Source organism: Vulpes lagopus, chromosome 2, assembly GCF_018345385.1.
Source record: "Vulpes lagopus strain Blue_001 chromosome 2, ASM1834538v1, whole genome shotgun sequence".
NCBI lineage: Eukaryota > Metazoa > Chordata > Mammalia > Carnivora > Canidae > Vulpes > Vulpes lagopus.
The window spans coordinates 139,153,239-139,179,106 of record NC_054825.1 but is presented as its reverse complement, the minus strand read 5'-3'; the positions used below and the strand labels follow the sequence as shown (position 1 = coordinate 139,179,106).

At 43.3% G+C, this 25,868-nt stretch overlaps 1 protein-coding gene across 7 annotated transcripts in view; it reads left to right on the top strand.

The window, feature by feature from the left end:
- The window catches only part of PCSK5 (proprotein convertase subtilisin/kexin type 5), a 446,264-nt gene that overhangs the window by 407,525 nt on the left and 12,871 nt on the right, over window positions 1-25,868 (top strand). For all 7 annotated transcript variants that reach the window (XM_041744555.1, XM_041744554.1, XM_041744551.1 and 4 more), the window contains 5 exons: window positions 2,146-2,363; window positions 3,394-3,630; window positions 6,696-6,926; window positions 8,133-8,310; window positions 19,108-19,325. In XM_041744555.1, the coding sequence (XP_041600489.1) occupies window positions 2,146-2,363; window positions 3,394-3,630; window positions 6,696-6,926; window positions 8,133-8,310; window positions 19,108-19,325 (1,082 nt within the window). The remainder of the gene's footprint in view (window positions 1-2,145; window positions 2,364-3,393; window positions 3,631-6,695; window positions 6,927-8,132; window positions 8,311-19,107; window positions 19,326-25,868) is intronic.

The following is a 25,868-nucleotide window of genomic DNA, read 5'->3' as shown; positions in this document are numbered from 1 at the left end:
GTGCTGAAAATTTCCCAGAGGTCAAGTAACATCATGTGGCCCAAAGCCTCCAATCCCTTGGCCTTCAGGGGGGTCAGTGCCCCCTTCTAAAACTACAGGGGGTGGCCAGTCCCACCCTGAGTCCTTCCTTTCCAGAAAGAATGATGAATAACAAGGACAATGATGAATAACAAGGACATTCCTACCACTTGGGAAATTCTACAAATTCAGAGGTTCCCTAGGGAGGAAAGCCAGACCTTTCCTGGGGTGGAGTCAAATCCCTCCACACACACACAAACAATGAATCCTCCAAATTCTCATTCAGGTAGAAGACATGATAGCTTTGAGAATGCACTAAATCTACTTACCTTCAAATTTCTCAAATTTAATCAAACTTTTATTGAGTGTGTAAAGTATTTCTATCCACTGTCTCGCCAAATTCATTTTTAACAGATTGACTTGATTGGACACAGCAGTGGTGTCTTTGTTCTCCATCATGGTCCAAAAAAAGCTAAGATACTACTGGATAGGGGAGCCTGCTCGTAGCTTTCCTCTGGATACTATTTGGTTCCCCCTCTTCTCCTAAACTGCTTCATTTCCAATTTTTCTTTCTTAAAACTCCATTAGATATTTAACCTTTATTCACCCCTGTCCTATATCTTCCTGATACATTCAGTTTATTTTTGTTTACTGAATAAATAGAAGAATGGCTAAAAGAATGATTGAACAGATGTGAATGAGTTCATTAAAACATCCAGACGTCATATAGGATTCCTTATTGGCATGGATTCAAAAAGGACTCTAGAAGGCTGAGTTATTGGCTACAATTCTTCACCCCCTCCAAGTCCCCGTGCCCTCTGCTTGTCACTTTGCAGCAAGACACAGAATGGATTTCTCTGACACTTGACTTTGGGCCGGGTTGATTTGCTCTAGCCAACAGGATATTAGCAGAAGGGAAGCAGAGGCTTAAAACCTGTTTGCCTGGATGACTTTGCCTTCTTGTGCTCTGTCCTGGCTAAGAGAAGAATGTGCTCCAGTAGGTCCCTATGCTAGGGAAGATAAAGGGACATGAAGAAGACCTGGGTCCATTGTGTATCTCGGGGTGAAGCCTCCTTCCCCTGGAGTACATGCCTGAGCTCTCCCTGTACAATGACATATGCCTCGTCGAGCACAAGCTCAGCCTAGATCTGCCTTCCCACAGATGCACGGGTGATGAATTTTGGGGTGTTTTGTCACACAGCACTATTAAGGCAATAGCTGACAAACAGGTTGAAAATTATAGGAAACAATTGGAACAGATACTTAGAACATCAGAAGTCCATATTCTCTACACTGGTTTATGATTTTCCTGTTTTGCAAGCTCTAGCTTTTCCTTCAGCTTTCTTCTTCAAAGAAATTGTTTATATTTCCTTCATCTTCCAGATATATTTGAAAAGGTTGAGGCTTTCATATGTACTGTGTTCACCAATCAGTGAGAGATGTCTATGGCATGATAATGTAATCATTCAGAGGTATAACATACATAGACATCAGAATCCACCTTGAAGAAAGTCAGTCACATAAATATATACTCCACTGACAGCTACTGTAAATACATTTGATGTTGTGTGCTAATGTTGTGTGTGTGTGTTTAAAAGAAAAAAAAAGAAAAAGCCAACCAGAGGTTGGCTGAGAGCATCGGAAAGCAAAAGCAGTTCCAATTTTATAGGGCATTAAACCTTTGGAGCTTTTTAAAAACAACTTCTTAACCTAATTATGAATGATCATTTTATATTAAGTACTAAATTCAGTAATTTATTAAATTAAAATTTTTCATTAAAAATGCATTAAAAGCATCTTCTACTCTAACATAAGGCTCTAATTAAAAAAGAAAAGAAATTAGGAGATAAAATGGGGACCCGGAAGATAGCCAAACTCTACACAAATTAACACAAATTGTCTTTAAACAAAACAAATTCACAAGGATAATGCCTGTACCTTTCCTTTTTCTCCTCCCAGATTTGATTTCTAACTGCTCTTTCTTGGGAAGTCTGATGGCCTCATTCGGTCCCACAATAGCAATAGTCCCTCTAGTTTTTTTCTTCAAGTCCCAAATCCTGTGCCACCAAGCGTGACTCATTTCCCTAGTTGGAAAGCTTCTCCAGGTGTGCTCTGTCCTCCACACAGGGGCTTCTACGCAGAAGACAGTATGTGTACGCCCTGTAGCTCTCCTTGCAGAACATGTGAAGGAAATGCCACCAACTGCCACTCTTGCCAAGGAAGCCTCATCCTGCACCAGGGAGCATGCTGGGAAGCCTGCCCTGAGAGGCACGTGGCCATGGAGGGGGTGTGCAAGCATTGCCCTGAGATGTGTCAGGACTGCATCCATGAGAAAACATGCAAAGGTACCTGGGAGCATCCCAGGGAAGAGTGTGGCTCTCACAAACCACCCTCCCTGGGGACCGATGATCTGAGCTGGGTGGGGAAGGTGCCCATGCAGAATGGAGAGAACCAGTCTCCCTACCTTTACTGAAACATAACCACCTCTGTGCACATCACTGAGGAAATCAAAGATGAGTTTAATGCCTTCCCATTATAGATTCTTCAAGCCAAGACAAATGCAAACCCCTTTGCTGCATGATTTCTTCCGCACAGGTGTACTGAGCACTTAGGGGTGTGCCACTCACCATCCCAGCTGCTAGACATAAAAATAAGAACCCAAAGTTCCTGCCTCTTTGAGCCCAAAATCTTATAGAAGAGGCTGATATTAATGGAACACAGAGGTAGCTAGAGAATTGCCACTGTCACAAAAGATACGAAAGAAAAGTTCAGGTGACAGAATAGCACTCTGGCTAGGAATTCTTTTTTCTGGTATTATCTCCAAGAAGGGCTAATTTCCTTTCCAGAGCAAGATTCATTTAACTGGTGCTGTTCTTTCAAAAGGATTCTCTTGGTGTGACTGAGTATGTTTTCTTGGTTTCCCTCAAGAGAATGAATACAAATGAAAGAAACCCACAATGCATTCCTCACACTGAGCAACCATGTCTATATCACTGACCTACCCTATCATTGAATGAAAATTTAACTAATGCAAGGATTTTTAAACCACTTTTGGATTGAATAGAGCAAGTTTTCTGGGTCGTCAACAATACCTCCAGCACCTCAGCCATAGCTGGTCTGGCCACAGCACTGCATTTTTTTTTTTTTTTTACACCTCCAAGGGGCAGATCATTTCAGGCTGTAAACCCAGCGCCACATCATCAGGCCACCCTATGTGGTCTTCTCTCCCAAAGCTTAGAGATGTCATGGGGCACGTACATGAAACACTCAGAACAAAGGAGCTGGTGTGGTCCAGACAGGCCAGCCCACTACAAAAGGAATGAATTCCTTTCTCCTGTGTCCTGGGGGTAACTTGCTGCATCCTCTTTCCCCTAGAATGTATGCCTCAGTCGTTCCTGTACAAGGATATGTGTCATCAATCCTGTCCCCAAAGCTTCTATGCGGACTTAGGCCAGTGTATCCCCTGCCACGAAGACTGTCTGGAGTGTAGTGGCCCCTCAGCCGATGACTGTGACCTCTGTGCCGAGCCCTCCTTGGTTTTCTATGATGGACAGTGTTTGGACGAGTGCCCAGCGGGAACTTACTATGAAAAAGAGACTAAGGATTGCAGAGGTAAAGACTCGCGGGGGCATGGCCAAGCATCCCAGGGAGCCTGACACAACTGTGGGTTTCTGCTGAGATGAAGCAGGTGCTGGGGTTTGCAGGGTTCCAGCCCCAAAGCTGTCATCCCATCCATTTCCCTCCTGCTCAAGAAAGCAGACTTTGAATCTGCCCTAATTTATTATTTACTTTTAACATGAATCATTCATACGCTTTGACCACATAACTTTTCTTAATAACACATCAGACTGACCCTCCTCACAAAAGGGGCTCTGAAAAAAAAAGAGGCTCTGAACTACTGATCAAAAAGAATTCTTATGTGAAGTTTCACAGCAGAGATGAGCCTTCACAAGTCACCCAAAATGGAAGATTTTTTTTTCTTAAAACTTGAAGCCACTTTACAGCAGCATGAGGCGAGCTGTGCCACAGAGGATTTTCTTGGTGCGTCTTGAGTCAACTCATGGATCTGTTCCCCTCCATGGCTCCTTATGTGCTTCGGCAGCTCCTGCCCTGAGGACCCTGGGGACCCGTACACCCCCCTACCCCCCAGCAGGTCAACCCCTCCCTGCTCAAGCAGGGATCTGCTCTTGTTTATGCCTCCTGATGTTTTGCCTAGGTATCAATTGTTTGCCTCAGAACAGGAAAAATACAATAAGTGGTCTATTGTCAGAATTCGCAAAACAAATGAATCATCCTGGGTGAACTTCTCCAGAGTTTCCTGAAAACTGGAGTTTCCTGGAGTTTCACTCCAGCTAGGCAGCCAGTAGTAACCTGGCCCCGTGTTGCCATCCAGCAAGCACTGCTTAGGTGTGCACAGGTGGTCCCAACAGCAGCGGGAGCTTGAGGGTGCACCCATGTGGCAAGAGAGACCCCAGGCCCCCCATGTCCCAGGACAAACTCAGAGAAATTATTTTTTCTTTTCTTTCTTTTTTTAAGACTTTTTGTTTATGTATTCATGAGAGACACAGAGAGAGAGGCAGAGACACAGGCAGAGGGAGAAGCAGGCTCCCTGCAGGGAGCCTGATGCGGGACTCGATTCCAGGACCCCAGGATCATGACCTGAGCCAAAGGCAGACACTCAACCACTGAGCCACCTAGGTGTCCCAGGAAAATGTTTTTCATATCACGAGACATGAAGATGTAGCCGACTCCTGACAGCTTTCTGCTCTAGCCTGATGATCTGTCATGTTTTACGTATGGCACTCTAGTGTCCATGTTCCAGCTGAAAGAGCATGGACTAGAACCTGGGCAGAAGATGGGGTGGGAGAGGGCTTGGGGCCAGAGAAGTTTAGTGGCTCAGTCAAAGACCTGCGAAGCCATCGTGCCTATGCTCGAGCAGGAACAAAGGGTCGATTTCTGGTCTTTCTCTGGTGTTCAGCAACAAAGGGAACTGGCCCTACCGAGAACTTTGCAGGCCTCACAGTACATGTACATGTACTTGACTTACCTGACCTAATTTTCTCACTAAGAAAGACCCCTGATCTCCATCCCTGGTTGTCCATTAGAATCACCTGGGAAGCTTCAAAAAACAGGAAAATACAACTGTACAAATGCCTGGGCTCCCCTCAGGCCAGCTCAGCTGTTGGGAACTAACTTGAGAGCTCTCCCAGCAAGGCTATGTATGGCTCCTTCACCAGTCCAAAGGCAGGCTGAGGGGAGCTGGTACTGGAAGAAACAGGGTGACTATTGGACTTTCCAGAGAGAAGAAACAAAGGTCTGACCTGAAAAATTAAGATTTGGATAGGTGTAGAGAAGCATCTGGAACCAAGCAGAATCTCCTCTAAGAAACACAAGGGTTTGGGATCCATTTAGATCATACAGATTATCTTCTATGAGAGAACATAGGCACCTCTGAGAATCCCACTGGGGGTTCTCAAGGCACTGTCCCAAGGCACTGGGGCAGAAACAGCAAGAGCTCTGATTAAGCTCCTGGGTTCAACCTCTAATGCTGGGCCTTCCACAGCCAAGAGACTTAACAACTTCAGCCTCAATTTGCTGATCTAGATAAAATGAGATGACAATAATGCCATGTGTCTGCTCATTCAGTGAGCACTTACTGGGGGCCTACTGTGTGCTGTGTGCTCCTCCGGGCCTGGGGAAAAGCAGGAGGCAATACAGACAGAACACGGCAGGGAAGACAGACCCCAAAGAAGGCAAGTCAAAAGGAAAAGAAAGGCAGGGCAGGAGAACAGGAAGTTGGCCAAGATGGAGTTGAAATTAGAGAGAAGGCAGCCTGAAGACATCATTGAAAAATAGAAGGAAGGGCACCTGGGTGGCTCAGCGGTTGAGCGATGGCCTTTGGCTCAGGGTGTGATCCTGGGGTCCTGGGACTGAGTCCTGCATTAGGTTCCTCTTGGGAAGTCTGCTCCTCCCTCTGCCTATGTCTCTGCCTCTGTGTGTGTGTGTCTGTCATGAATGAATAAATAAAATCCTTTTAAAAGAAAAGGATAAAAAAGAAAAACAGAAGGAAACAAACTGCACCTTTATTCTAGACAGAGGGAACAGCAATTGTTAAAATTCCAGGGATAAATGAATGGTTTTGCTTTTAATTGGCTAACAAAAATTTACTGATCACCTGCTACATGCCAGGCCCCCTCACAGGGGACTGTGTGCTCATCAATGGATACAAAAGAGGTTTTTTTTTTTTTTTGATCAACAGATAATTATAATACACCTCAACAATTGTTACGTTAGTATTAAGCTCCAGGGGTTCTGAGACGTCAGTGGAAGACCATAGCATAAGAGTTACGGGGTGAGCAGGTCACAAACCAGCGTATGACAATACTCTACAGAATTGCTTATTATTTTGTTGCAGTTTTGGTAGCTACACTGAGTCCAGTATTTCTGGATGGTGCAAGAAGGGGCTCCCTAGATAGTATAGAGAATGTGCAATGGCCATCTTCCTTCTCATTTGACTAGAATGCTCTACCCAGAGCCCCAGAGTTCTACCCAACTGGTGGTCCTTGACCTGGAACCCTAGAAATCTCTGAAACAGAGGAGGAAGGAATGGAAACACACCTTCCAGCGGGGACCCCATCCCTCTCTCACTAGCTCTTCTGCTTTCACTGTGCCAACAGATTGCCACAAGTCCTGCCAGACCTGCTTGTCACCTGGGACGTGCACCACCTGTCAGGAAGGCCTGCAGATCAACAGCCACGGGACCTGCATGCCTCACAAGGAATGCACCCACTCTGAGTACTGGGATGTGCAGGCTCTGAAATGCAAGCCCTGCCATGCTAAGTGCTTCCGCTGCACTGGGCCCACAGAGGAACAGTGTCACTCCTGCCCAAGGGACAGCCTTCTTCTCAGTGAGTTACCTTTCCTCGACTGAGGGCTGGCTCTTTCTTTCCCTCCAGCTGCAAAACTGGTGTCCAGGATGTATTTGGTATCTTTCTAATATTTCACTTTATATTTGGAAAATTTTCAAACCTACAGAAAAAACAAAAGTACAAAGTACATCACACATGTACCCTTCACCCACTCTGCCCACCCCTACTCTTGTACCCCCATTTACTCAATCACTAGCTTACTCTTGCTCTCTCTCAATTTCCAATAAATATTTTCCCGATCATCTGAGGATGTGACCTACACATTGTGACTCCTTTAGCTTTAATACTTTGGTCTGTATTTCCTAAAAATAGGGATGCTTTTTTACATAGCCATGGTACAGTTGTCGATGCAAGTGAATTTAACATGACTACTTTACTATATCATCTGTTTTATAAGTGTGGCAATTCCCCCTTGGAACAGGAGCCAGTTTCCAACCAGGTATTGCTCTCTGATGCCCCCCTTAATCTGAAACATTTCCATAGACAGTTTTTCTACATCGTATCAACATTTTGGAAGAATATGGTCCCTGTCCGTCCATTGGAGCCTGTGTGAGACTGCCCACGGCTGCATGGAGATGATGCATTCTCAGCCAGAATACTTCAACAGGGATGCTAGCTGTGGTCATCTGTTCAGAGTGCTGTCCAATGTCTCCATTGCTTAGTTACTATGTTCCCTTGGATTAATAAGCAGTCGGTGGAGAAACACTTTACAAACATGCGGGTACTCAGCCCCTAATCAGAATTTCCCCCGGCTTTTGCAACCAGTGATTAATAAATCTTCTGAAGTCTGGCATGGTCTGAGGCTGGCCACCTCCAGCAGATCATATTTGAAGGTTATCTCTGATGTGAAGCAATGCCCTCAGGTTTCCAGGAATACCATGATTAGGCTTCACACAGGCATGTGAGAAAGAAAATGAAGCAAAATTCACTCAGCCAGAAGAAGGAGTAGTGGAGGAGCATGAGGAGCAGGGGGCAGGGAGACAAATATGCCCAAGATCTGGAAAGTGTTAGCATCTATCTCCCCAACCCAGGAGACCTGAGAAGCAAGATACTCACAGGGACATCATCTCCTTCCTCCTGCATCTACCACTCCCACCATGGTTCACAGAGGGGAGCACAGAGAGGAGGTTTGGGAGACACATGTCATACCTGATATCAAGGCAGATTCTTTTCCTTCCTTGGCAGACACCATCTGCGTGCAGGACTGCCCCGAGGGCTACTACACTGATGAGGACAGCCACCAGTGTGTCCCCTGCCACAACTCCTGTAGGACATGTGAAGGGAGACGCAGCACACAGTGCCTCTCCTGCCAACCAGGCTTATTCCAACTGGAAAAGGAGTGCCTCCTCTACTGCAGGGAAGGGTAAGGTGCTCCACACTTGTTTACCAAAACCACTCTAGACAGCACTCTTGGCAAACTCATTTGGCAGACAAGAAAGCTAAATTCTACAACACCAGACTGAAGTCTCGGTACTACTAAGAAATGAAGAGGAGAGTCCAACTGAGGTCTAATGGTCCCTAAAGGATATCAGCTCTACTGACTGTCTGGCTCAGTCGGTAGAGCACACAACTCTTGATTTTGGGGTCATGAGTTTGAGCCTCACGTTGGATGTAGAGATTCTTAAATATCTTTAAAAAAAAAAAAAAAGGATTTCAGCTAGTTCATATAATGGATGAGGACAGAAGAGAGGCAGAGTGACCCAGTGAGATAACATTAAGGGTCGATTATCAAGTCAGAATCACGTGTCAAACTTCACTACTAATTTCAAGGTACGGGAGACCACAAGACAGAGGCAAAGCACTCTTCCCTTAGAGAAGTCTAAGACTATACATGTAGTTTCTTTCTCTTCTGCATTAGGATTTGTTCCGATCAGATTTAATAGGTGAAGTCTAAGTAATGTATGTGGGCACTGATTTTACAAAGGGAAAAATTTCAGTTAAATATTCCCACTTATACCCCTGGGATCCAGCCCCACATCAAGCTCTCTGCTCAACAGAGTCTACTTTTCCCTCTCCCTCTGCCCACCCCCATTCATGTTCTCTCTCACACTCTCTCAAATAAATAACAAATCTTAAAACAAAACAAATCTTAAAATACAAAAAGGAATGGATTCTTCCCATAGATTTCTTACCAAGAAAGTTAAAAGCACCTGAAAAAAAAACCTCTTATTTTTCATACATATTACTGCAACACACAGCACAAAGTCACACACCTCACCCCTCAAAAACAGCAGCCAAATTGATCCATGAAGAAAGGGCTCTACCCAACAAGAGAGGGAGATGGGTCCACCTGGCTTAGCTTTTATCTTCATTCCAGAAAATGCCTGAAAAGATCTGGATCCAATAAAAGTAATCTCCATCTCCCTCAAATCAAGTCATTAAATACTCTTTACACAAAAGGGTATAATCCTGTGATCTAAATAGACTGTGGACCACAGAATTAAGAAGACAACTGTTCCGTTGTGAAGTGTGTGAAATTACCCACTGAGAAGAGAGGCACAGGTTGCCATAAATCTCTTTAATGGGGAACAAATGGGATATCAATGAGGTATAAGTGGAAATATTTAATAGAAATGGTTCCTCTTATAAAATCAATGTTCCTCTTGCACCGCATCAACTTCGTATGGTAAATCTCTTTGCCTTGAAAAGGCAGGTATATGATCCTCTGAACCCTTTACCCACACACATAATTATCTTTTACCACAGAGCAAGTTTTGGAAGCCTCCAATTAATGTTTGTGCTTGTGCGCAAAATCTGATTCAAGGTATTGAGGCTCTGGAGATTGCATTGTCACATCACACAAGTCATCGAAGGAAGAAGTGGTGTTGTACTCTTTTAATCATGTCTAGTCCACTCTCCACTGTCTTGTCCTCTGATAATTCTTAAGACCTATGGTGTATTAAAAAAGTAAAATGGTGTTATAATAAGCTCTCTTCCCCCACAGTCCCTACTAATGCTTTTCATCTTAAAAACAACTTAGCACATTAGTAACTTTAGTAAAGAACACGTACGCTGTTTTGGAGTTTACAAAGAATTTCTACTCAGAATATATTTTTATTTATTTTTTTCAGAATATATATTTTTTTAATTTTTTTATTTATTTATGATAGTCACAGAGAGAGAGAGAGAGAGGCAGAGACATAGGCAGAGGGAGAGGCAGGCTCCATGCACCGGGAGCCCGACGTGGGATTCGATCCCGGGTCTCCAGGATCACGCCCTGGGCCAAAGGCAGGCGCTAAACCGCTGCGCCACCCAGGGATCCCTCCGAATATATTTTTAAACTATGATTTGGCTCTCCAACAATCCTCAGAGATTGATTTATTCTCCCCATTTTACAGATGAGAAACTTGAGGCTCAAGGAACTTAAGTGACTTGCCCAAAGTCACAAGGCCACTAATACATAGTAGGGCCACGATGGGAAATCAGATCTTCTGACTTCAAGCCCATGTATTCTCTGTGTGGAAAAATGTGGGTTTCTACCTTTTCCGGTGGCTCTCTTTTGGACCTTCTGTTCTGTGGTCTTTATCAGCTCTTCAGTTCGTGATTGATGTTTTCTTTGTCCTCCCTTCATCACCCTGTCTCTTACTGATTGACTGGGCAATAATTGCTTCTCACCTAACTGCAGAAGGTGAAGCAAGGCCTGATTTGCCACAAGCCAGGCCACTGAGGTACAAGAGCCCTCGCTCAGGTCAGTGACAGGTGGCTAGGTAGAGGCAGGCTCAGCACTACCTAGCCAGGATTTTAGTTTCCAATGAATTAGAAGAAATGAAATAAATTCTAAGGAAACTAATGTAGCAAATAGTTTCACATCAGAGAAGCCAAGGGCAAACCTTCCAGTTTCTAGGATAGTTTAAGCGTGCCAGTGTCCAGAGATGCCAAGAAGGATCAGATGACCCATAGAAGCTCATCTTTGCCAATGATTTCTTTTCTCTCTTCTATCTTACTGGAAATTTTTTTTTTTTACTTACTTTGCCCTGCTTTGTTATAGCAGGTATGTAACAGATATGCTCAAATCACAGTAGCCTGCTTCACAAGCTTGACATTAAGCCAACCGTCTAAATTCTCTGAGGCTCCTTTGTAAAATAGGGATTGGGTTTGCTTTTAGATTTAATCATATGATTCATAATTATCACTAATATGTGCTACTTATAATGAACCCAGCACGGTTCTAACAATTTTCTCAATAATAACTTACTTAATTTTAGCTACTAACATTAGCCTCATATTACAGACTTGAGGCACAGGGACGTTGTGTGACTTGCCCGGGGTCGCACAGCTGGTAAGTTGAATTGCTTGGTTTTGACTCCATGCAGTTTGTTCCAAAAGGCAAGCTCCCGACTTCCATGCTCTAGTGTCTCACTTTTAGGTTCATTAAGGTGAATTGATGTTTATGAATTCCCCAGTGCATGATCAGTTATGTAGTAAAAAGTTGATGAACAGTGATTATGGTTCTCTCTAGCCTCCAAAATTTTTTTCAGAGGTTACATCTATTATTACGTAAACACTAGCATCACTCATGTCACCTCTTATTTCACAATAGAGGTTTTTTAAAACTGAGAAACTAGAAGAATCACTCAGAGACACTAGAAACAGCTCCCATACCCTGATCCCATTCAATAACACTTGGAGCTTGAATTTTCCAGTGGAGAAGAATATGGGTATAGAGAAGGCAAAAGTAGGGAATAATTATTGCGGCTCCACTACATATGATAAGTCCTTTTGTGTCCTTACGTAATTTAATACAAATAGAAGGGGTGGGATTGTAGTGCCCAATTTAAAGATAAGAAAACTGAGGGCAGCCTGGGTGGCTCAGAGGTTTAGCGCCGCCTTTCGCCCAGGGTATGATCTTGGGTCCCCAGGATCAAGTCCCGCATCGGGCTCCCTGCATGGAGCCTGCTTCTCCCTCTGCCTGTGTCTCTGCCTCTCTCTCTCTCTCTCTCTCTCTGTCTCTCATGAATAAATAAATAATTTTTAAAAAAGAAAAAAGATAAGAAAACTGAGAGTCATTATATTTATTAGTATCATTACAGGCAAACCTGGGAGATAACTGTGGTTCACTTCCAGACCACTGCAATAAAGCAAATACCGCAACAGAGCAAGTCAAACGAAGTTTCGGGTTTCCCGGTGTATATATATGAAAGTTAGGCTTACACCACACTGTAGTCCATTAAGTATGCAGTAGCATTAGGCCTAGAAGAGTGAGATCCATACCTGAATTTAAAAATACTTGATTGCTAAAAAATGCTAACCGTCATCAGAGCTTTCAGTAATCCCTGATCACAGATCCCCATAAAAAGTATAACAATAATGAAAAATTTGAACTATTGAGAATTACCAAAACGTGAAAAGGACGTGAAGTGAGCAGATGCTATCTGAAAAACAGCACCAATAGACCAGACTTGCTCCGTGCAGGGTTGCCACACACCTTTGGTTTGTAAAAAGCATGATATTTGCGAAGTGCAATGAAGCACAGCGTAATAAAATGAGGTGTGCCTATGGGAATGGATCTACTGAGTCAAGTTTATGAGTAGAGTCTTAAGTCACCCCACTTGGGAACAAACATTGTCCCACTAACCATGATTTTTCCACCACACCCAACTTTTTTTTAAAAAAAATTTTATTGGAGTTCTACTTGCCAATATATAGCATAACACCCAATGCTCATCCCATCAAGTGCCCCCCTCAGTGCCTGTCACCCAGTCACCCCAACCCCCCGCCCACCTCCCCTTCCACTACCTCTGGTTCATTTCCCAGAGTTAGGAGTCTCTCATGTTCCATCACCCTCACTGATATTTCTCACTCTTTTTCTCTCCCTTCCCCTTTAATACCTTTCACTATTTTTTATATTTCCCAAATGAATGAGACCATATAATGTTTGTCCTTCTCCGATTGACTTACTTCACTCAGCATAATACCCTCCAGTTCCATCCACGTTGAAGCAAATGGTGGGTATCTGTTGTTTCTAATGGCTGAGTAATATTCCATTGTATACATAAACCACATCTTCTTTATCCATTCATCTTTCGATGGGCACCAAGGCTCCTTCCACAATTTGGCTATTGTGGACATTGCTGCTATAAACATCGGGGTGTCCTGCCATTTCACTGCATCTGTATCTTTGGGGTAAATCCCCAGCAGTGCAATTGCTGGGTCCTAGGGCAGATCTATTTTTAACTCTTTGAGGAACCTCCACACAGTTTTCCAGAGTGGCTGCACCAGTTCACATTCCCACCAAAAGTGCAAGAGGGTTCCCCTTTCTCCACATCCTCTCCAACATTTGTTGTTCTCTGTCTTGTTAATTTTCCCCATTCTCACTGGGGTGAGGTGGTATCTCATCGTGGTTTTGATGTGTATTTCCCTGATGGCAAGTGATGCGGAGCATTTTCTCATGTGCTTGTTGGCCATGTCCATGTCTTCTTTGGTGAAATTTCTGTTCATGTCTTTTGCCCATTTCATGATTGGATTGTTTGTTTCTTTGCTGTTGAGTTTAATAAGTTCTTTCTAGATCTTGGATACTAGCCCTTTATCTGATATGTCATTTGCAAATATCTTCTCCCATTCTGTAGGTTGTCTTTTAGTTTTGTTGACTGTTTCTTTTGCTGTGCAAAAGCTTTTTATCTTGATTAAGTCCCAATAATTCATTTTTGCTTTTATTTCCCTTGCCTTCATAGATGTATCTTGCAAGACATTGCTGTGGCCAAGTTCAAAAAGGGTGTTGCCTGTGTTCCCCTCTAAGATTTTGATGGATTTTTGACTCACATTTAGATCTTTCAACCATTTTGAGTTTATCTTTGTGTATGGTGTAAGAATGGTCTAGTTTCGTTCTTCTACAAGTGGCTGTCCAATGTTCCCAGCACCATTTATTGAAGAGACTGTCCTTTTTCCAGTGGATAGTCTTTCCTGCTTTGTCAATATTAGTTGACCATAGAGTTGAGGGCCCATTTCTGGATTCTCTATTCTGTTCCATTGATCTATGTGTCTGTTTTTGTGCCAGTACCACACTGTCTTGATGACCACAGCTTTGTAGTACAACCTGAAATCTGGCATTGTGATGTCCCCAGCTATGGTTTTCTTTTTTAATATTCCCCTGGCTATTCGGGGTCTTTTCTGATTCCACACAAATCTTAAGATTATTTGTTCCAACTCTCTGAAGAAAGTCCATGGTATTTTGATAGGGATTACATTAAAAGTGTAAATTGCCCTAGGTAGCATTGACATTTTCACAATATTAATTCTTCCAATCCATGAGCATGGAATATTTTTCCATCTCTTTGTGTATTCCTCAATTTCTTTCAGAAGTGTTGTGTAGTTTTTAGGGTATAGATCCTTTACCTCTTTGGTTAGGTTTATTCCTAGGTATCTTATGCTTTTGGGTGCAATTGTAAATGGGATTGACTCCTTAATTTCTCTTTCTTCAGTCTCATTGTGAGTGTATAGAAATGCCACTGATTTCTGGCCATTGATTTTTGTATCCTGCCACACTGCTGAATTGCTGTATGAGTTCTAGAAATCTTGGGGTGGAGTCTTTGGGTTTTCTATGTACAGTATCATGTCATCTACAAAGAGGGAGAGTTTGACTTCTTCTTTGCCAATTTGAATACCTTTTATTTCTTTTTGTTGCCTGATTGCTGAGGCTAGGACTTCTAGTACTACGTTGAATAGCAGTGGTGAGAGTGGACATCCCTGTCATGTTCCTGATCTTAGGGGAAAGGCTCTCAGTGTTTCCCCATTGAGAATGATATTTGCTGTGGGCTTTTTGTATACGGTTTTTAAGATGCTGAGGAATGTTCTCTCTATAGAGTTTCTCTATAAAACTCTCTGAAGAGTTTTGATCAGGAATTCATGCTGTATTTTGTCAAATGTTTTCTCTGTATCTACTGAGAGGATCATATGGTTCTTGTGTTTTCTCTTGTTGATATGCTCTATCACACTGATTGCTTTACACATGTTGAACCAGCCTTGCATCCCAGGGATAAATCCCACTTGGTCATGGTGAATAATCCTCTTAATGTACTGTTGGATCCTTGTTGAGAATTTTTGCATCTGTGTTCATCAGCGATATTGGTCTATAATTCTCCTTTTTCGTAGGGTCTTTGGTTTTGGAATCAAGGTGATGCTGGCCTCATAAAACGAGTTTGGAAGTATTCTGTCTCTTTCTATCTTTTGGAACAGCTTTAGTAGAATAGGTATTGTTTCTTCTTTAAACATTTGATAGAATTCCCCTGGGAAGCCATCTGGCCCTGGACTTTTGTGTCTTTGGAGGTTATTGATGACTGCTTCAATTTCATCCCTGGTTATTGGCCTTTTCAGGGTTTCTATTACTTCCTGTTCCAGTTTTGGTTATTTGTGGTTTTCCAGAAATGCGTCCATTTCTTCTAGATTGCCCAATTTATTGGCATATAATATACGGCTCATAATATGTTTTTAAAATCGTTTGTATTTCCTTGGTATTGGTTGTGATCTCTCCTCTTTCATTCGTGATTTTATTAATTAGATCTTTTCTTTTTTGTTTTTAATGAGGCTGGTTAATGGTTTATCTATCTTATTATTCTTTCAAAGAACCAACTCCTGGTTTTGTTTATCTGTTCTACAGTTCTTCTGTTCTCTATTTCATTGAGTTCTGCTCAAATCTTTATTAACTCTCTTCTTCTCTTGGGTGTAGGTTTTATTTGCTCTTCTATCTCCAGTTCCTTTAGGTGCAAGGTTAACTTATGTATTTGAGGTTTTTTCAGTTTTTTGAGGGATGCTTGTATTGTAATGTATTTCCTTCTCAGGACTGCTTTTGCTGTATCCCAAAGATTTTGAACAGTTGTATCTTCATTCTCATTAGTTTCCATGAATCTTTTTAATTCTTCTCTAATTTCCTGGTTGACCCTTTCATCTTTTAGCAGGATGGTCTTTAACCTCCACGTGTTTTTTTTTTTAATTATTTTATTCATGAGAGAGAGAGAGAGAGAGAGAGAGAGAGAGAGAGGCAGAGACACAGGCAAAGGGAGAAGCAGGCTCCATGCAGTGAGCCTGATGTGGGACCCGATCCCAGGTCTCCAAGATCATACCCCGGGCTGAAGGTGGCACCAAACCACTGGGCCATCGGGGCTGTCCACATGTTTGAATTTCTTCCAAATTTCCTCTTGTGATTGAGTTCTAGTTTCAAAGGATTATGGTCTGAAAATATGCAGGGGACAATCCCAATCTTTTGATATGGGTTAAGACCTGATTTGTGACCCAGTATGTGGTCTATTCTGGAGAAAGTTCCATGTGCACTTGAGAAGAATGTGTATTCAGTTGCGTTTGGATGTAAAGTTCTGTAAATATCTGTGAAATCAATCTGGTTTAAAGCTCTTGTTTCTTTGGAGATGTTGTGCTTAGGAGATCTGTCATTTGTAGAAAGTGCCGTGTTAAAGTCTCCCAGTATAAGTGTATTATTATTGAAATATGTCTTAACTTTGGTTATTAATTGATTGATATACTTGGCAGCTCCCACATTGGGGGCATAAATATTCTTGATTGTTAGGTCCTCTTGTTGAATAGATCCTTTAAGTATGATATAGTGTCCCTCTTCATCTCTTACTACAGTCTTTTGGGTAAACTTCAATTTATCTGATATGAGGATTGCTACCCCTGCTTTCTTTTGAGGACCATTTGAATGGTAAATGGTTCTCCAACCTTTTATTTTCAGGCTGTAGTTGTCCTTAGGTCTAAAATGAGTCTCTTATAGACAGCAAATAGATGGGTCTTGCTTTTTTATCCAGTCTGAAACTCTGCACCTTTTGATGGGATCATTAAGCCCATTCACGTTCAGAGTTACTATTGAAAGATATGAATTTAGTGTCATCATAATACCTATTCAGTCCCTGTTTTTGTGGGTTATTTCTTTGGGCGTCCTCTTTCTTTTACAGAGTTCCCCTTAATATTTCTTGCAGAGCTGGTTTGATGGTCACATATTCTTTCAGTTTCTGCTTATCTTGGAGGCTCTTTATCTCTCCTTCTATTCTGAATGAGAGCCTTGCTGGATAGAGTATTCTTGGCTGCATGTTCTTCTCATCTAGGACCCTGAATATATCCTGCCAGCCCTTTCTGGCCTGCCAGGTCTCTGTAGAGAGGTCTGCTGTTAATCTAATATTTCTCCCCAAATAAATTAGGGATCTCTTGTCTCTTGCTGCTTTAAGGATTTTCTCTTTATCTTTGGAATTTGCAAATTTCACTATTAGATGTCAAGGTGTTGAATGGTTTTTCTTGATTTTAGGGGGGGAACCTCTCTATCTCCTGGATCTAAATGCCTGTTTCCCTCCCCAAGTTAGGGAAGTTCTCAGCTATGATTTGTTCAAATACACTTTCTGGTCCTCTGTCTCTTTTGGCGCCTCCTGGAACCCCAATTAGGCGTAGATTTTTCCTTCTGAGGCTGTCATTTATTTCCCTTAACCTTTCCTCATAATCTTTTAATTATTTTTCTCTTTTTTCCTCAGCTTCCTTCCTTGCCATCAACTTGTCTTCTATGTCATTCACACTTTCTTCTACCTCATTAACGTTTATCGTTAGGACCTCCAGTTTGGATTGCATCTCATTTAATTGATTTTTTTTTAAGATTTATTTATTTATGATAGACATAGAGAGAGAGAGAGAGGCAGAGACACAGGAGGGAGAAGCAGGCTCCATGCCGGAAGCCCAACGTGGGACTTGATCCTGGGACTCCAGGATCACACCCTGGGCCAAAGGCAGGTGCTTAACTGCTGAGCCACCCAGGGATCCCCCATTTAATTGATTTTTAATTTTGGCCTGATTAGATCTAAATTCTGCAGTCATGAAGTCTCTTGAATCCTTTATGCTTTTTTCCAGAGCCACCAGTAGCTTTATAATTGTGCTTCTGAATTGGCTTTCTGACATCGAACTTTAATTCAAATTCTGTAACTCTGTGGGAGACAGTACTGTTTCTGATTCTTTCTTGTGGGGTGAGTTCTCTTTCTAGTCATTTTGCTCAGTGCAGAGTGGCTAAAAACAAGTTGTACTGGAAAAAGGAAGGAAAAAAAAGAAAAAAGAAAAATAAAAAACAAATAAAAACAAAAAACAAGGAGCGGTATCCTCTGGTTCTATATACTGTAAATCCCTCGACTTTCCCTGGAGCTTTCTAGCGAGGCTCAGCCAAGAACTTGCTCTTCCCCTGTCCTTCCAGCTGGTCTTCAGGGGAGGGGCCAGCTGTGCTGATTCTCAGGTGTGTGCACCTGGGGGAGATGCCCGCCCCCTTCCAGGTGCAGCGCTCAGTGGGAGCTGTTTATCCTGTGAGGCCCCTGCTCCCTGGTGGCCCCGCCCTTCCCAGGCACAGGGTGACACCAGGAGGAACAACCACACTGGCAGCGGCAGCTCCCCAGCCCTGGAGTCAGCTCCCGCAGGAACTCCCGCAGCCCCCAGTCCGCAGGGGCCTGGATGCTCCGGGGCGGGGCTCTGACCTGCACAGCTCCGGGCCGCCTAGAGGTGGCAGGAGGTCCTCGCTGTCCTGTGCCCTCCCCGCCTCCGCCTGTCCCAGGGGAGCGCCAGATCCTGGGCTGTGTCCCCGGTGCCCTGGGCTCCCCAGCCTGTGCCGCTGGAATCGCGTTCCCGGAGCCGTGCAGCCCCCTCCACGCGGAGCCGCCGCCTGCGCTGCTCCCGGGGCCCCGCCGGGCACTGCAGCCCTTTAGGGAGCTCGGTCTGCACGGTGCAGTGCGCTCTCCCCCGGGGTGCCCCTCCTCTGTTAGTGACCCCGGGAACCTGGGGGCTCCACTGCCCCTCCTGGAATCCTGCCCAAGTTCCCTGCGAGTGCCTTTCCATCCGGGAAGATTGTTAAAGTTTCTGCTTCTCCCGGCCTGGGCTTTCCTGTCCTGGGGGCTCTTGCCGCCCCCCTTAGCCCGCCCCTCCCCCACTGGAGTCTTTTTAATTTCTTTTATTTTTTCCACCTTCCTACCTTCATAGAAGCACGGACTCTTCTCTCTGTAGCGTTCCAGCTGGTCTCTCTTTAAATCTCAGGCCGAAGTCGAAGGTTTTCAGGATGACTTAAAAGTTATCTAGGGAAGTTGGTGGGGCCAGGTGACCCGGGGACCCTACTCCTCCGCGATCTTGCCTTCTCCCACCACACCCAACTTAAGAGCAAAGCCCCGGGTTCATTCTTTGCTTCCCCGCTTGGTTTCAGGTATTATGCAGAAATCTCCACTGGACGGTGCGAGAGGTGCAGCAAGAGCTGCAAGGCATGCCGGGGCCCGGGGCCCACCGACTGCCTGTCCTGCGATACATTTTTCTTTCTGCTCCGCTCCAAGGGAGAGTGTCACCCCACCTGCCCAGAACATTACTACGCGGAGCAAAAAACCAAGACGTGTGAGAGATGCCACCCAACCTGCGACAAATGCGAAGGTGAGAGCGTATCTGTCATTTTGCATATATGAATGGAAAAATAGGATTCCTTCGTGCTTGGTCCGTCTTTTTTCATCACCTGTAGAGCTTTCTCTGGCTTGCCAATCCAGCCAGTCGCCCCCAGCATCAGCAGCATCCTCTGTTTGGGCTCATCTTCTGCATCTGCCCTCCACCCTGGGCTGCCCTGCGCTATGCTACTCTCTTCAGACCCTCCCATCCGCAGGCTTCATCTCCCCCAAGACGTGTTTCCCACCTGCTCTGTCCTCCTCTACTTGTTGAACTTGGAATCTGTCTGGGGAGTTTTATTTTTCTCATTTCAACAACTGCTTAAGATGTCTGTCTCCAGCTCTCCTGAGCTCCATTCTTACTTTCCTGATACCTACTTTTCTGTCCCAGAGAACTCTTCAATCAACATGTCCCAGAGTAAACACAATCTGGGCTTCCTCTGATAGTCACTCTTTCTGTCAATGGACCTGCTCTCCAACACTTACATAGTAAGTGCTCATTAAGTGTTTGCTGAATGAATGAATGAACCCAAGATAAACAAATCCCAAAGTCTTGGAAATTTTTCAGTTATTAGATCTCCAAATGTTGCTTTTCCACCCTTCCCTCTATTCTCCTTGCTGGAATTCCTTATTTAACATTACTCAGACTTTCCTGATCTCTAGGTCTCCTACCTGCTGTTTTGTTTTTATTTCTTTCACTCTCTATAGTTTATACTAGGTTAATTCTTCAGTGCTTTATTCCATTTCTCCAATTTGTTCTCTGTGTTTAGTCTAAAGTTCAGCCCATCTATCATTTTAGTTTTATTTAAATGATTTACTTTTAAATTATTTCTTTTTATATCCATATCTTTTTGTTTCACATCTTCCCATTTGTGTTTCCTTATTTATCATTTCTTTATAGATATCATGACTTCATTTATTCTTTGAATATGTTCAACGTACTGATTTTTAAAACTTTGTCAAATTTCTCTATAAAATTGAGGGATACCTGGTGGCTCAGTCGGTTAAGCATCTGCCTTCTGCTCAGGGCATGATCCCAGGGCCCTGGGGTTGAGACTGCTCAGGGGGAGTGTGCTTGTCCTTCTCCCTCTGCCCCTCACCCCTGCTTGTGCTCTCTCTTGCATGCATTCTGCTCTCTCTTAAATAAATAGAAATCTTTTTTTAAATTCTCTATAAAATTGGTATTTTTTAAAGTAAATTCATGTTATAATTGTTGATTGTGTTTGTCATCTTAATGTTCATTTTTTCCATATACTTTGGATTTTTGGCCTTACGTTCCTTTTGAATGAGAAATTTCATCTCATTTCATGTCAGTCTAGCAGTTTTTTGGTTAACACTACCCCTGCCTCCCACCCTGAAACACAGTCCAGAAACAGGACATCTCAGCATTCCTGAAGGGGATACTGACAACAGTGCAGATGCCATCAGCAATGCAACTGGCAGTCCCTCTCTTTACTTTGTAGTATCACTGCCTTATTTCAAACTCATACCTCCCCTTACTTGAGTTATTCACCAATCTCTAGTTGGTCCTCTTGCTTCCAGTATTAGCCATTCTATAACCAACTAGTCCTCCATTATGTTCTCAGATTGATCCTTCTATGTGACAAAAAAACATAATAATATTTCTCTGCTTAAAAATGACTCTCCAAAGGGCTCCTAAGTGGCTCAGTTGGTTAAGCATCCAACTCTTGGTTTTGGCTCAGGATCTGATCTCAGGGTCCCGGGATTAAGCCCGACATCAGGCTCCACACTCAGTACAGAGTCTGCTTATCTCTCCCTCTGCTCCTCCCCCATGCTTGTTTAAATTCTCTTTCTCAAATAAATGATAAATCTTAAAAAAAAAAAAAGTGACTCTCCATTGATTTTTGGATAGAATCTTAACTTAGTAACTCTGCATATGAGGTTCTTCATCTAGGACTCACCTCACCCCTCACCACTTCCTCCACCACCTTCTATAACCAGGTATAATCAGTTACTGCAAATTTGAGCAAACCTTGCCCTTTCTCCTTCCTGAATACTTTCTCCAGCCTGATTTGCCTGGGTACCTCTTTCTAATCCATTAGTCAGCATTTCCTCTGACTTAATCCCTCTGTTCTGTGTTCCTTTAGTACTCTGCATTCATTAATCTACTTATGTATTCAACAAATCTTTACAGTATGGCCCAGACAATGATTCAGCTGTGAACAAGGCAGTCAGGTCTCTGGAGTCCAGAGGGCATATTTTATTATTTTATGCTATTTATTCTTTATCTCTCTGTGTGTGTCTAAACTGAGGTCCTCAAAGGCACAAATTAATATGTCTCACTTACCTTTGTGTCTCTAGCACTTAGCACAGACATAGGGGTAGGCAGTGGTGGCAGCCAGTGGCGCCAAGGACACCTTCAGGAAACAGTGGTGGTGCCAAGTGGGGAGCTCCTGCTGGGCTAAGGCAGCAGCTACCACAGTCCAAGACACATCTAGGATGGTGGTGTTCTGTCTTCTGTCAGCCTCTGTCTCAGGCCCATCATGAAGGTGACCATCAACATGGCCCTCCACAGCTGAAGCAGCCAAGGAAGTGCTGAAAAGACTTACAACCATGGTGCACGATCACTAGGTCTCCACCCTGCAGATTTCTAAGAGCACCATGGACTTCATCCACTTGAAAGGCAAGGTAGACAAGAATCTGGTCACCTCTTTCCTGGCCTGCCTCCATGGCAAGGTCATTAAGCTTGGTGACTTCCTCCAAGTCAAGGTGCATGCCGCCAAGTTCAAAATCAATTTCCTCACATGCCAGAGAACTCTTTCTTCCATGACACAAAGGATGAGAATGAAATGCTACCCAGAGAGAGGCCAGGCATCTGTCACTTGGAGGCTGCCCTGCAAATTATTTGCCCTGAGGAGTCAGCTCAGCAAGTTGGTCATGGTCAAAGTGCTTGATAAGTCAGGGGAAATATGAAACATGGACATCCCCATGCTGGATCCCCAATGGGAGGAGACGACAGGCCAGAACTTCCACACCTCCAATTTCGGGAACACTTGAACTTCCAAGCCAAGGTTGCATACTTCAAGTACATACATGGGCTTCATCCAAGCCCTGAGTGCCCTGTGCCGCCGAAGGTCGTGTAGAAAGGCAAGGAGTGCCAGGCCACTGCCACTACATAAGGTTTCTCTTGATTCCGGGCACCTGGGTGGCTCAGCCAGTTAAGTGTCTGCCTTCAGCTCAGGTAGGGTGCTGGGATTGAGCCCCGCTTTGGGCTCCCTGCTCCGTGGAGAGTCTGTTTCTCCCTCTCCTTCTGCCTTCCCCCTCCTCCTGCTCATGTTCTCTATCTCAAATAAATACATAAAATCTTAAAAAAAAAAAAAAAAGTTTCTCTGACTCCAAACACCTGAGTGATGCCTCACTGAGGAAATAACAGCTTGAGAGGCTTCAGGAGCTGAAACAGCCAAGAAGATAAAAGCACCAAGAGGAGGAGCAGAGAACAGAGCCAAGGAAAAGAAAAAAACAGGAAGAATTGGAGAGAGAAAGAAAAAGAGAGGAGGAGCTTCCCAAGAAGGAACGGAAGCAGAGGGGCCATGAATTCTTTCCGAATCAGAAAAAGCCCAAGAAGCTACAAGCAGAAGAGCAGAAAAAGCTACAAGAGGAAGTGATGCTGGAAGAGTAGGAGCTGCTGCTCAGAGGAACCTGAGTCCATGGGGTTCATTGCAGGGCTGCTGGGCTGAGCCAGGACACCTGCCCGCAGGGCGTGGTTGGTCTTGGTCTTGGTCTTGATATTTAGCTCCAGAACCACCTGTTCCTGCTTGGGGCTGCCACCTGTGCGTTTCTCTGAAACATGGAGTCAGTGTCACGACCCACCTCCCCACTTTCCTCGGCTGGTTATAACCATAACAACAACAACAAAAAAAAGTCTAAATACCAAGAAGGAAAAAAAAGCTGGAGAGAGTCCTCAATATTTTTTTATTATTTTAGAATGACTATCAGTGACATAAACATTACATTATTCTTAGCTGCAAAATGCTCAGACTAGTGGACAATGTAAACTAGCCTGGGAGTGGTCACACGCTATTCATACCAGCCCTAGAATTTCTTCTGAGTAACTCCCAACATGGTGTACCAGCACCATCCAACTAAAACATAATACAAACCATACACACATTTAAATCTTTTCCAGTGGTCACATTTTAAAGAACAAAAATAAGTAAAATAAATTTTAATAATATATGTATTTAGGCAATAGATCCAAAAAATAATCATTTGAACCTGTAATCAACGTAAAAACTAAGAATTTTTTTAAAGGTTTTATTTATTTATTCATGAGAGATGCAGAGAGAGGCAGAGACATAGGCAGAGGGAGAAGCAGGCGCTTCAAGGGGAGCTCGACGTGGGACTCAATCCCTGGACTGGGGGAGCCGGGATCACACCCTGAGCCAAAGGCAGACGCTCAACCACTGAGCCACCAGGCGTCCCAAAGCTGAGAGTTTTTTTTATACAAAATCTTTGAAATCCGATGTTTATTTTACATGTACAGCACGACTCAAGCTGTACTAGCCACATTTCCAAGGCTCAGTAGCCACACGTGGCTGGTGGCTCCTGCACTGGACAGCACATGTGTAATTTAGAGTAATGGTTTCAGATGGCATTTTAGCAGCGGTCCATCTTCTTCAGATGAAACCTTAAGCTGAATGCTATCGTGTAAATTGACCAGAGCAGGGCAGCCCAGATTGGAGCGTGGAGCACAGTTGGAATCTCAAGAGCCCCACTTCAAATCCGCTCACGGCCCCGCCCCATACCACTTACAGGCAGTCCTTGAGGCAAGTCCACAAAAACTCTGCCACACAGTGGCTCCCACCCTCCCCCATCTGCAGTTGACTCCAATCTTTGAAAAAGGGCCTTCTGAAAAATCTTGCATTAAGTAACCATTCATTTGTGTTGTCTTCTTTTTATTCCAGGGGCACCTATAGTTGCTGCTCAAAATTTCTAACCAGAATAAGATAAATGAGAGAATACATTGAATGGGGGGTTGGAGTGGGCGTGGGGTAAGAGGGTGGTGGAAAGTTGGCATTAACATTGGCCATATCATAGTAAATACAGTATGGGCTTTCCATTAGATTTTTTTTTTTTTATATCATCATTACTAGACGTGTGGGGCCTTTATTCTAACTAGGATTGCCAGATAAAACACTCTGCTTTGATGTGCTAAATCGGACAACCCTAATCCCAATGCCCTAGGGCAGTGCAGTGGGCTGGAGCCCTTGAGTTTTTAATTAAGACCAGGCAACCATCATTAGGTAAATTAGTGTCTCAGCCTCAGCCAGTCAAAACAGAACACTAGCTTTATAAGATTTTTTTTTTTACAGGGATTATAGAAATTATTAGTGATCTTGTCAGCACAGTTTGAAAAACTATAAATTTCTTTAAGTAGGTTTGAGATTTCCTTGGTGGATTAAGGGAATTCTGAGGATTCTCAGTCCCAGAAGCTCATCAACAAATGCAGACAATGAAATACTATTCAGTGCTAAAAAGAGAAAAAGAAAGCTAAAACATTAGCTGTCATATTAAGAAATGAGGATGCACAAAATTTCCAGGAGAAAATTTAGCAAGCTAAATAAGCAATTTACCAACTAGATTTATTTCATTCACATTTGACTGTCCAATGGTATTTAGAATAATAATAATAATAATAATAATAATAATAATAATAATAATAATAGGGCAGCCCTGGTGGCTCAGTGGTTTAGCGCTGCCTGCAGCCCAGGGTGTGATCCTGGAGACCTGGGATCAAGTCCCACATCGGGCTCCCTGCATGGAGCCTGCTTCTCTCTCTGCCTGTGTCTCTGCCTCTCTCTCTCTTTCTCTGTCTCTCATGAATAAATAAATAAAATCTTTTAAGAAAAAAAATAATAATAAATATGTCAAAGCACTGAACAGGTCAGGGTGGAGATAATGCCAAATATTACCTTTGTATGCAGTTGGTTCCTCCATAATTAGCTCATTCCTTACCTTTACACATTTAACTTTTTATTTATCGTCCTCACAAAACTGTTTGAAATAAAAATCAAAGCTGGTAGCCAAAACCTCCTATGTCTTTCCAGCTTCCTCTTCCTGTGTGGAATGACACCATGGATGTCCCCAGGGGTTGTTCTACAGTGCTTAACTCATCCCGCAGGGGTTACTTCCAGGAAAAACCGATAGTTGAATTCTCAGTTCTGAGGAAATTTCAAAACAATCTTTTTAGGTCGCACAGTTCTTGCAGATCCTTAGAAGCAATGATAAACATAGGTTGTTAAACTTGGAATAGAAAACATTCTGAAAATTAACAAACTGCCTTTAGCAAAAGGATCTGTACCCTTAGAGTACAGATTTTGCAATAAGTCAATATAGGACATGTAACTGGTGACATGTAGGGCCTTTGGGGATCACTCAGGATATAAGCTTCAGATGAATTGCTGCTGGTCTTCTGTAAAATAGAAGCATTCTTAAAACACAAATACTGTGACCTAATCTTTTTACTACTTTTTTCTGATTTTTTCTACTCTGTGTTTTTCTTCATTAAAAAAAAAAA